Below are 12,509 nucleotides of genomic sequence, written 5' to 3' on the forward strand. Positions count from 1 at the left end.
TCACATGCAAGGAATTTCCTGCCTCTTCAAACTGTATCACAAACAGTGTTGCAGTACTGTTACAGAGGATTAGAGCAACATCGATCTCAAACCTACCTGCGCTGGGACCAGTTTTTCCAACAGTTTGAGTAAAAGCAGTAGTACTCTTTAGCATGCTTGTATCCCAGTTATGTTTCCCATGGAGATAACGAGTTGTATGATTAATAGATACCTTCCACTAATGTTGTTTTTACAGAAGCAATTATTTAGTTATTTAGATATTTACAAGCAGGACCCTACAAGAACTTGTGAGGTACATCTCATTTCCCTTCTCCCCCTTTCCCTTCCTTGACAGCTCCATAGCCTCTCCCCCTTTCCTGCCTCCTTCTCTCCTTCCCATTCACCAACCAGCCTACCTTTATCTCCTCCCCATATTTAGTTTTCCACACTTCCCTACCCCTAGTACTCTCCATCTGGGAAAACTATGGCCCAGTTGTGCAGTACCAGTTTGTCAGAGTGGGCCCAGTTGGACAGTGGGGATCCTGCAAGGACTTGGGAGGGGCACCCCATTTTCCCTTGTCTCACCTTCCCCATGCTATTGCCTCTTTCACTGCACCTGGCAACCCCCCATCCTTCCCCTTCTCTGCTTCCTTCTCATTCACCCACTAATCTAACCTTTACCTGCTCCCACATCATCTTCAGTTATATTTATATCTTCAGTTATATTTATTATTTATTTGATTCATTTATAGCCCACCTTTCTCCACAGTGGAGACTCAAAGCAGCTTACTTAATTTTCCTCTTCTCCATATTATTCTCAGAACAACTCTGTGAACAAGGGCCGACTGGGAGTGAAACACCCTGGAAAAGGGTCCACCCTGGCCCTGTCCCCCCCACCAAGGAGGGAGGGAGAAAGGAAGAGACAGACTGCTTGCCCTGCCCTTGCAAAGGGGGGGAGGGAAAGAGGGAGGAAGAAGCAGCCTGGTTAGTTGACTGGGTGCTGCCTCCCTCACCTCATGTGGTGCTTCAGGCCCGCCTCGCATGGGTTTTCAGAATTTTCTGCAGATGCGGGGGGGAGAATCCCACCAAGTTTGCAGAAGTATCTGTTTTGTGTCATTGTGGCCCCAATCCGCAAATTCGAGTATCTGCAGATTAGGCCACACCTGACTATCAGATATAATATAACTGATACTCCTCTTTTCTTGCCAATGGGGATCCAAAACATAAGAACATAAGAAAGGCCCTGCTGGATCAGACCAAGGCCCATTAAGTCCAGCAGTCTGTTCACACAGTGGCCAACCAGAAAGCCCCCAAACAGGAAGACTGCAGCAGCACCATCGTGCCCGTGTTCCACTGCACCCAAAATAATAGGCATTCTCCTCTGATACTAGAGAGAATAGGTATGCAGCATGACTAGTATCCATTCTAACTAATAGCCATGAATACACCTCTCCTCCATGAATATGTCCACTCCCCTCCTCTTAAAGCCATCCAAGCTGGCAGCCATTACCTCATCCTGGGGCAGGGAGTTCCACAATTTAACTATGCGTTGTGTGAAAAAATACTTCCTTTTATCTATTTTGAATCTCTCGCCCTCCAGCTTTAGCTTGTCCTTCCTTTCCCCATTTTATCCTCACAACACAATCCTGTGAGGTAGGTTATGCTGCGAGAGAGGGACTGTCCCAAAAGTCACTCCATGAACTTCTGTGTCAAAGTGGGGATTTGAATCTGGGTCTCCCAAATCCAACCGTTACACCAGACTGGCTGTGGCTGGTGCTGAAGATGTTTATTTCATTTACTGATCTTTAAAACTAGGGATTATTTCTGTGGTTTTCCCTATGAATTGTTTTTCTGGGACAAGAACCTAAGGGTAATCAGAGGCTAGTAGAGTATAGGAAATGACATTTAGTTCTGTGTATTCTGGATGTTCTCTTCTTCATATTGTTAACTCTGACTCTAAGGATAAACTTTATACCTGATAACAACTGCTAGACTAATTTTTTGTAGGATATAGAAAAGACTGATCAGTAAAAAATTTAAAATTCTATTTGACCTATATAAATAAACGGCTTTTCAAACATTTCAGAGTGTAGATATTTGGAGTGATATTATTATTCATTTAGAATCATAGAATTGGAAGGGACCACCAGGGTCACCTAGTCCGACCCCCTGCACAATGCAGGAAATTCACAACTACAGTACCTCCCCACACACACACACAACCCAATGACCCCTACTCCATGCCCAGAAGATGGGGAAAAAACCCTCCAGGATTCCTGCCCAATCTGGCCTGGAGGAAAATTGCTTCCTGACCCAAGGCATTTTAACCACCAACATTGAGCATTTCTCTGGGCATGTAAGAAAGGGCCAAGAGAGCCGAACACTGATGCAACCCTTCCTGCCCTCCCTCTCATGATCTGCCTAAGTTCACAAGGCTATGTAATTAATGTATATGATTTATGCCAAGTGTAACATTTCTATGTATATATTAATTATTTGTTAGTAGTAGAAAAGAGCAAGAGTCCAGTAGCACCTTAAAGACTAACAAAAATATTTTCTGGCAGGGTATGAGCTTTCGTGAGCCACAGCTCACTTATTTTTGTTAGTCTTTAAGGTGCTACTGGACTCTTGCTCTTTTCTACTACTGCAGGCAGACTAACACGGCTACCCACTGTGAATTAATTATTTGTTGTAATGGTATATTTTTATTATAAGTAAAGTTTAAAGGTTTTTTAAAAGAAGTTACTTTTTGATGTAGTGGTTAAGAGCAGTGGACTCTGATCTGGAAAACCAGGTTTGATTCCCCACTCCTCCACATGAGCGGTGGAGGCTAATCTGGTGAACTGGATTTGTTTCCCCACCCCTACACATGAAGCCAGCTGGGTGACCTTGGGCTAGTCACAGCTCTCAGCCTCACCTATCTCACAGGGTGTCTGTTGTGGGGAAGGGAAGGTGACTGTAAGCCAGTTTGATTCTGCCTTAAGTAGTAGAGAAAGTCGGCATATAAAAACCAATTCTTCTTTTAAAAAATGTGTTATTAAAACTATGTAAAATAATTAGCTGAAGATTGAAATACAAGATAAAATTAGATGGGCTGTCTTTAAGATAGTAATCCTGTCTTCTGGAATTCTTCTAGTTCCAGTTAGTGTTCTTGGGGATACATAGAAGTACAACTGGAATTAGAAATATTCTTTGTGACTAAAGAATAATTGCCTAAGAGTTTAGGCCCTTTTTCGTGCGTGCTGTCGTTTCAAAAAGGTAGAGGTTGCAGAATCTGTCTTATAATGGCAAGCTGAGAAAATAGAAAAGAATAAATCTAAGTGGAAGGAAGAAACTTGATCAAAAGAAATGCTGTGAAACAAACTTAGAGGTGATAGGAGTCAGCAAATTAGATCAGAGACCTGATCCTGCACCCATTGAAGTGAACTGCCAAACCCTGCAGGCTCAGCCCATGTATTTGAAATGCGATACAGCAGCAGAAGTGCTAATGCTATTTTAGGCTGTGTATGCAAAGGAAGAACGTAATGGAGAAGCAAGGTGATAGTCCATCGTTTGCAGATGTCTATGGGCATTGCATTGGGAACTGGGCACTTCAGTACTGGAAAGATGCAGGCAAGCTGAAAAAAATTCAAGGAAGCCATAACAGATGTGTAATTTTTCTTCTAGAACCAACCAACACAAAAAAGCCGATTTTGCAATTTGAATATGTCACCAGAAGGACAATTTCAGATAGTGAAAAGTTGTAGTTTAAAAGCACTGGAGGTGCTATTCTGAAGTTCTGTTTCAGTGGTGTCCTCATTTCACTTCTTTGAAGGGCTCTCCCGACATAACACTTGGCATTCATGGCTCACATTTTGAAAGGAAATTCACAGTGGGTAGCCGTGTTAGTCTGTCTGCAGTAGTAGAAAAGGGCAAGAGTCCAGTAGCACCTTAAAGACTAACAAAAATATTTTCTGGTAGGGTATGAGCTTTCGTGAGCCACAGCTCACTTCTTCATACCCTACCAGAAAATATTTTTGTTAGTCTTTAAGGTGCTACTGGACTCTTGCTCTTTTCTATTTTTGAAAGGATACACATATGGAACTATCCTGTCAGAATTGGTTTACCTTTTCCTTTCTGGGATGAAATAGTGTGAACAGGATCTCTGGTCCTGCTGGTTGATCTTGATTCAGAATATAAATTCTGGTGTAAGGCATGTGTGTACAGTGACAAAGTTCACTCACGACAAAGTTCACGAAGTAGGGAAACAGTGGGATTGTAAAAACCGTGTTTGTAAAGAACTGCACAAAAATAACACCCCCAGTATTGAACTAAATCTGATTTTATTTCATGTACTCTAAAGAAAAAAATTAGGCTGGTGAATCCAATAGTAAACTACCATAGTTGCAAAACACCGGGGGGGGGGGGGGGATAAAAGCATCAGATGAAAAATGCAACTGATACATCCTGCAATAATTTGAGCAAATTCTTGTTTTAATTGTTTCAGGCCCTGATTATATAAAGCAAAAATTTCAAGAGGGTATGGATGTTAAGGAAAACCCTGAAGAAAAAGCTCCAGAAAAACCACCTTCACCAAAAGAGTCTCCTCATTTTTATCGAAAAGGAACTACGCCTCCTGGAACCCCAGAAGAGAGCCCAAGGCAGAGTCCTCAGCGCTCTGCTGAGCCTTCTCCTGCAAAACAAGTCAAAAAGCAGAATTCCACCTCACAAAGACTCATTCAAGAAAAAAATGATACAACCAGTGATAATACAATGCCTATAGTTAACAAGCCTTTTCCTTTGAAATCACCTGTGAAAGCGGAAATATTGGTTAAACAACAGCCAAAGCTCTCACCCCGCAACAATCCTACCAGCAAGGATAAAGGGGAGTTTCATGATCATTATCATGGCTACTATGTGAAAATGAATCCAACATTGTATCCATATGAGCTTGGGGAAGACGAGGACCATGCCAACCCATCATCTTCAGCACTTGCACTAGTAACACCATCTCCGAAGCCAAGCCCTGTCAGATCTGGGCTTCATTTAGATGCCAAAGAATCATTAAGGAAATCTGAATTCACTTCACCAAAGAATCCAGCTAATAACAACTTCCATTCTTCAATGGAACGAGAAGTCAATTCGGTAGGTACTGTGGATTTAAAGATGAAGCCCACATTCCAAAATTATTATCACCTCTTTGTTTGGGTGAGTTAGACATTCAGTGGCCAGTGATGCTCATGTTTGACAGACAGCCAAAGATACTTGTGGTGTTTGCTTGTTCAGTTTAATATTTTCATTATTTTCCACCTTATTTAGAGTTTTGTTGCTTTTAGGATTCCAATAATAAGCAGTACGTTTAAATCTAAATAGATCCCTTTCTATCTAATTTAGGAAAATTAGGGATCTGCCTCACAGGTTTGCAGAAAAATCTGAAAAAAAAGACAAAGGGGTTTTGAAATCCCAAATGAAAGAAGATGCATACCATTGCAAAATCTCAGTCACCATCTTGAGGATTACCAGCAGTTCCCAAGATGTGTTGACAGGGCCAGGAGAAGAAGGGGCTGCTTAGAGGTAGCAGCCAAAGCCACACACACCCAGGAAGGGTGGGGGAATAGGCAGGAGAGGCAACACCAACAACTGTTTGGGCTGCAGTGCTGGTGCTTGGTAACCCCCAAGATCTATTGGCTGAGCTAGAGGGACAAGGGACTGCTGGGAGGAAGCGGTGACTGTCTGGCAGTGTTCGAGCTCTAGTCCAAGATGGTGTCTTCTTTTCTTGCTGGCAGTGGGGAGAAAAGAGAGTGCAACAGGAAGGCTAGGGGAAGAAAATCAGCAGACAGGAGCAGAAAGTAGGGACCAGAAATGCAAGGGAAGAGGAGGGAAGAGAAATCAGCAGGATAATGTGCGGGGGTGGGGGAGTTATAAGCCAGGGAGAACGCATGTGCTTCATTGCATTTAGAGTATAAACATGAACTCTAGCCATCCAAGCTGGAAACTTTGCTATAATATACAGAATCACTCAGGGATGTTTCAGACATTATGGGTTGGATACTACCAGATTTTTCCAGTAGTGAAAGAGGGAGCCCACCAACCATATGATAACTCCCTAAATGTGTCAGAGATGATAGGACTTACATAGAACAAAAGTCCCATGGAACAGGGGCTGCAGCAAGGAGGGGTATTAGGCATTATCATTCCTCTTCCCTCCTGTGCCTACAGAAAAGGCAGTAGGATCCAACTCCTCATTTTTACAGCACAGTAAAGAGAATTGTGGGAAACACAAACACCTGAGCATATAACCACAGCCAATAATTACAAGTATTGGAGAAAACAAGTATACAATATCCTGCCCTTACTTTATGGCCAGATTAATAAAAGAGTTTTTTTTCCTACCTGGCTATCATGTGTATGTAGGAAGAAGTGTACATATAACTTCTTCGTAGTGTGTTTGTATGGCAATGCAGTCTGATTATTATCAGTATATTCTTGACAGTTCTGCCCTGTGAGGCACATTGGGTTGGATCCTATATTAATAACGAACACAACAAATTAACATGAGATATTATTTCTGCCTCCCCCCGTACTGCAGCCCCCCTAAGCCCCTTGAAACAACATGGGATGCAGCATGAGATGGGAGCCAGAAGGAGAAATTGTCAGAAATCCCCCCCACATACACACACCTCTTGCATGACTCATAGAAGAGATTGCTGGGGTGGGGGGGATCTTCTGATTCTGGTAGTGTAGGATTTAAGCTAGTAATTGTATTTGCATGGCAATTATTGTGTGATCAAGTGATATTAAGGAAGGCAGGTAAAACTCAGGATTTCAAACTAGACCAGAGATTATGCGTGTATAGATTACAAAATTTTTCATCTTGTTGGTGCACATTTTTGTTTTACCTTTTCAGATTGAGAGATGAAATGTGCCGCAAATGTGATAACTCTTCTCTCGTTTAACTGTTTCAAAGGAAAGGAAAGTCTTTCCGTTTCAGAATCTCCTATAAATATGTTATTATTTTTCTGCAGCAGAACAGATTTACTGTGGATTTAAATCCTTATAGAGTCCATTTTGCATAGAGCTTTTGCATAATGCTGTCTGCTGATATTCCTCAGTTCTTTTCACCACTATCATCTGAGCCACAGGAGAGAAATATGATCTTCCTTATTCTACCTCTTATCTTAGCCTTTTCAGAACAAACAGATCATCCTGTGTGCCAGTCTGCAGAAATGAGAACTACAAAGCTATTGGAGATATAATCTACTGAGGTTTGATGGATTAGTCTGGAGAGCCAGAAAATATTTTGAACTAAATTCTTGGAATATTAAAATTATTATTTGGCTTAACAAATATTGGTTAAGTATTACATAAAATGCATTGTAGTTACTTGTATTCTGAAGCAAAAAGCTCATTTGCAATAATGGGAATAAATGTCACTTTTGAACAAGGGAAGCTGATTTATTCCACGTCCTATGATTGATCCCTTGAACTATCTCATTTCAATGGCAGTGGCTGACTACGATCTCAGGGAGGCAAGTTCTCCACTACTGAGCTACAGATTTCTCTTTTAACTGCTGTTGTAGCAGAGCCTAATTTTGCCTTTTTAGATCTTCTTTGATACAAAGTTTCCTCATATTTACTGGATACATCACTGTTCAGACACACAGGGTTTATTAGTCCTTTTCTCTCTAAATTAACTATTTAATGAGGCTTGTCCCCTTTACTGTTCTGTGCGTTAAGTTTCACTGTTATATAAGAGCTGATGAGACAGTTCTGAGCTTTTCTATTATGGCTTCTTTATGCCACCTGTTCAAATCTGTCATGGAATAGAGAGACTAATGTTGCCTCCCTTCTATTTTAAGCCATTGCAGAGCACTGAGGCCTTATTTATGGTGCTTCTCCCTGAAGCATTTCAGAATCACACAATTCGTGTTCTAAAAGCCAGAATCAGTCAGGTTAAATTCCACAAACTGAACAAAGTTCTCTGCAATTTGCTTGATGATTGTTAGTATAATGAAACGTCTCAGAAACTCTTCATAGTTTCTTAGATATACCATGAAGCAGTTTACCCTGTCCTTCCTTCCCTTGCTTTAAATTGTCTGTCATTTATTGATCTGCTTGATGGAGAAATGAGCAGAGCATTATATTTTAATCCATAAATTTAATTCCAATGCTTGGACTACCTTTATCAGTCAATCTGGAAAAATTGTGTATGGGTTACACAAATAGTGAAATAGAGGTCCACAGTCTTCAATTTTGGGGCAGGAGCACATGTTACAAATGCCACTTATTGCCTGGAGACAATCGCCACAACACGTAGCACCTACTATCGCATCATTCTGGAAGTTGATGTGGAGAGTTCTCATGAAACAACAGATGTGTCCTAGAAGTTGCAGTTCTGCTACTGGAATTCTTCGTGCCAGACTCCAGAATAACATGATGGTTGACATTGCACATTATCATCTGCCGCAGGGCGGTCATCACACTGAGTCCATTTTCAGTAGTCCCTGCGTGTATTCATAACATATAAACCTAACAAAAGGAAATACGAACGGGAAAAGAAGAAATCCAAGATAACAAAAATCTATTGTCAAGCCAGGTATTTAAAATAATTCTAAGTCTTATAAACCCCATTCGTTGATCTGAACCACAAGAGCACCCTTTCTGTTTTATTGCGCCTATTCATTTGCCAAAATGAAGCTGTGGTAAGTGAATAAAACAAAGCATTTGTTGATATTCCATGGTTTAAAAAGAGACAGGCATTTACATAGAATATTGCTCAGTAAACATGCCTACTTCAGAACAGGTTCATTATTTGCTGTGCAGTCCTAAACATTATTGTGTGTGTGTAATTTGCAGGCTGTCAAGTCGCAGCCGACTTATGGCGACCCCTTTTGGGGTTTTCATGGCAAGAGACTAACAGAGATGGTTTGCCAGTGCCTTCCTCTGCACAGCAGCCCTGGTATTCCTTGGTGGTCTCCCATCCAAATACTAACCGGGGCTGACCCTGCTTAGCTTCTGAGATCTGACGAGATCAGGCTAGCCTGGGCCATCCAGGTCAGGGCACTCTTCTAAACCAGTTGACTTCAGCGGATTTAGAAGTGTGCAACTTTGCTTAGGATTGCAGTGTTAGACTCCCATCATACTTCAGCTAAGAAGTTAAGACTTTGTCATACTGACCATATTAGGATTTTTGTTATGCTTATAGGGGAGTTAGTGTGAGAGCTAACCTCATATTCCTGAGAATTCGCTTTTTGAGGTATGTCAGTTTCAGTTTCCTTAAGATAAAATCTCTAGTCACCTAAAAGAAACTAAGAAGAAATTCCTGCCTTTTTAATATGTTAAATGAGGAGAGTATCCTTGCAACTGGCATAGAAATTATATTGCTATTTTTTTTTCCAAATAACATCTCATTGTATGAACGAAGCATGGCCTTCAGCTATAGTCCTTCTCAGAGAATCCCCTTGCTGTGACACCAGTCATAAAATATATATTTCAGCCTAAGCTGGTTGTTTAGATTTGTGAATGTGTCTTCCTCTCATTTTCTCATACTTCTCTAGTATACAACAACCATCTCAAATTCAAAAATGTAAACATCAAATGAGGGAAAATATAAAGTGGCCAAGCGTTTGTTTAGTACTTTGCTCATTTTTAATTTCTTTTTAGGGACAAACGTTGGGATACTTCTGCTTTTACCTTACCATGAAAGCAGACCGTAGCCTCTCTCTAAACTGCATTACAGTATTTGTAGAACAAATAGATAATTAGTTCTGACAGGTTTGAGGCCAAGAAGCCTGTCACACTTTTCATCTGAATATGATTTCGAAAAACCTCTATAGCAGTGTTTGAATTCGTAATGCTGTGAGGTCATAATCTCACATGTGTTTACTTTTCCTGATGTATTTTATACAAAGATACAGCTCTTCAGTGGAACATCCCAAAAAAGAAATTGAGGAATTTTTAAATCAGGTGCAAAACCTATTGCTATCAAGTTGATTTATTTACAAGAGATGTGGTAAAAATACAAGGAAGACTTTTGTGCTCCTTGTGTTTTTGTGTTTTTGGTTGTGATATAATTTGCAGGCAGCATATTCATGTTCCAGTATGTTTTCTTTAACTTACATTTTGTGAATGTAATCAAAACTCATTTTATTTCACTTTCAGGGTCCTAATTCAATCATGATTGCCCTGGTAATGCTGTTGAATGTTGGTTTAGCCATTCTTTTTGTCCATTTTCTAACTTGATTGGAATTGAGAAAGGTAAGAATAGTATATTTCATATAAAATTCTACCCCCATCCCCAAGCTTAACGTTCTCCCATTCTGAATCACAAAGCTTTATTATTTGCAATTTTTAATGTTGCCCCCATTTTAATTTTCGCTATGCCTGAACGTGATTCATCATGCTTACTTAATGATCTAACTGTTTTGATCCTTCAGTGAAGTCGTGACAACTAGTGGCGTAAACCACAGTTCTCAGCAGTTGTGTCACCAGCCTTTAAATGGCACGAGTCATGTTCAGACACAGGGAAAAGAGGAGGCTTGGAATTAGGATGGGACGCGAGAGAGAGATGAAACTTGGAAAATTCAGCCAGGGGCCTGAACAGTTCCTCTGCTGAGGATTTGTGGCTTTGTGGTCTTCTGAAACCTGAAGCAAGCACCCATGTTGGAGGGAAGAAAAAAACACGCGGAGGCACACTCAAGCTTGTTGAAGCAGCCCAACCAGTGAAGTGCGTTGGTTACTCCATCTGTTCTAGCAGAGAGTGTGACTAAACTGGTAATGTACGGAGCTGCACTTTTGTTGATGGAAGCAAACAGCTGCCTTATTATTTTGTCGTCTGATGGTTTTGGTGGGGGAGACGGGAAAACGACTGCCAGAGGAATGTGGTCAGAGGATTCTATTGCTGTGGAAGTGATTCCAGTGTTCACTCCTATCTCATTAGAAGAAATAGTTAGCAGCATCACTCACCAGTCTTATTCCATTACCTGCTGCTTTTAAGATCTCCTTGCAGTTTTCTGGGAGATTGTGTTTCATTTGCTTATGCATGAATCTGTTCATTACTATTTATTTAAATCCTATGTACAGCCATTATATCGTCATGTAGACCTGCCTGGAAACTTGACTAGTTTTCACCCTGCATCAGAAAGTCAGAAATAAAGCCTGTAGCATATGTGCAGTGTATATGTACATTTTTCTCGGAAGGATCACTTTCTTCAGAACATATTTTTTTCCCCTAAGCCGGTAAAGTCTTTTTACGTTAAGGTTTAGTAGGCAATATGAACTATGTTTGAAGCCATTGTTTATTATCTTCCTTGTGACAGTAGCAAGCAGAATTATTTAAAATGCTGCAAGATTCATCAGGTAGTATGAACATATTTGGAAAGTGAGGTAGAAATAGTCTAAGAAGCCTTGTGTCATTATTGGTTTGGGTGTTATTTCAATACTGAAAAAATTCACTAGCATTTGAAGTCTTGCCTGAGTGCACAATGGAAGCTGTTCATTAATACTTAGACTAAATACTAATTTTCTAAAGAAGGAAATGTCAGGCTTTTTGTTGGATACATTCAGGTAGAGCATTTAAGTCTGTTAATAATGACTGATTATCAGTCCGATGCCTTTAATGTTGTTAAAAATGAGTCTGTAATCTTACCTCAGCCAGTTAAAACTTAAGCCTCAACTTTTAATTTTGGACTATTTGTCTTAATTAGAATTGCTGTCGTGTGTGTTGATGACGTGACCTATGTATTTTTTTTCTCCCCACTGTAGTTACTGTACCCCTCATTACTCAAAAGCATGCTTGTTTATGTATAGGAAAATTGTACATGGTGTGGTCATTTTGAAAGTCAGCATCTTAAAATTTAGAAGCAAAGGGATTTCAAAAGGGCTTGGGTTTGGGTTTATCTTATTTCTTAGAGAAGAATACATTTCAGGGTTTTATCCTGTTTGTACATTACTATCATTACTGTTGTTTGCATGGTTTATTGGAGAAAGAGCAAGAGAGAGAGAGAGAGAGAGACTCATGACTACATTAGCTATTATATGGGGCAGCCCATCAAAGGACATGGGTATGGATTGGCTCTTGTGGCTTGGGGCAAAGCCATGCAAGGCACATAGTGGCATTTTTGCAGAAGTATGTTATGAATCCCGGGTTTTGACCAGTGTAGAACTGAGAAGAAAACAGGAAAGGCAGCAAATGAAAATTTTAACAACTTTCCTATTTATTTTTTTAAAGAACATGTTTTGCTGTTAAATCTAGAAATTCTTAATTGAGAATCAAGTTTTTAAATTGTAACATGACATGATGTCACAAACCTTCTTTATTATCTACAATTTACCCGTTATTCCTTAAACTAATTTTATAACTGACATTTAAATATTATTACATGTTTATTTAAATTATTTAAAATTATGGCTTTTTAAAACATTTATAAATTTTAAGTGAGCATGTTAGTTCCATTTGTGTATGGTTTATGTATGATTTATAAGCTTTTTTAAAAACAAAGGCTCCAATCAAAAATTGTTGGTATTTTTCTAAAATGTGCACAGCTGTATTT

The 12,509-nt window shown here is 39.9% G+C and overlaps 1 protein-coding gene across 1 annotated transcript in view; it reads left to right on the forward strand.

Moving 5' to 3' along the window:
- The window catches only part of JPH1 (junctophilin 1), an 83,413-nt gene extending 72,271 nt beyond the window's left edge, over window positions 1–11,142 (forward strand). The window contains exons 4-6 of the mRNA XM_056854556.1: window positions 4,466–5,103; window positions 10,120–10,215; window positions 10,395–11,142. Of these exons, the coding sequence (XP_056710534.1) occupies window positions 4,466–5,103; window positions 10,120–10,200 (719 nt within the window). The 3' untranslated portion in view covers window positions 10,201–10,215; window positions 10,395–11,142. The remainder of the gene's footprint in view (window positions 1–4,465; window positions 5,104–10,119; window positions 10,216–10,394) is intronic.
- Window positions 11,143–12,509: the final 1,367 nt, after the last annotated feature.

This window comes from Euleptes europaea, chromosome 8, assembly GCF_029931775.1.
Source record: "Euleptes europaea isolate rEulEur1 chromosome 8, rEulEur1.hap1, whole genome shotgun sequence".
NCBI lineage: Eukaryota > Metazoa > Chordata > Lepidosauria > Squamata > Sphaerodactylidae > Euleptes > Euleptes europaea.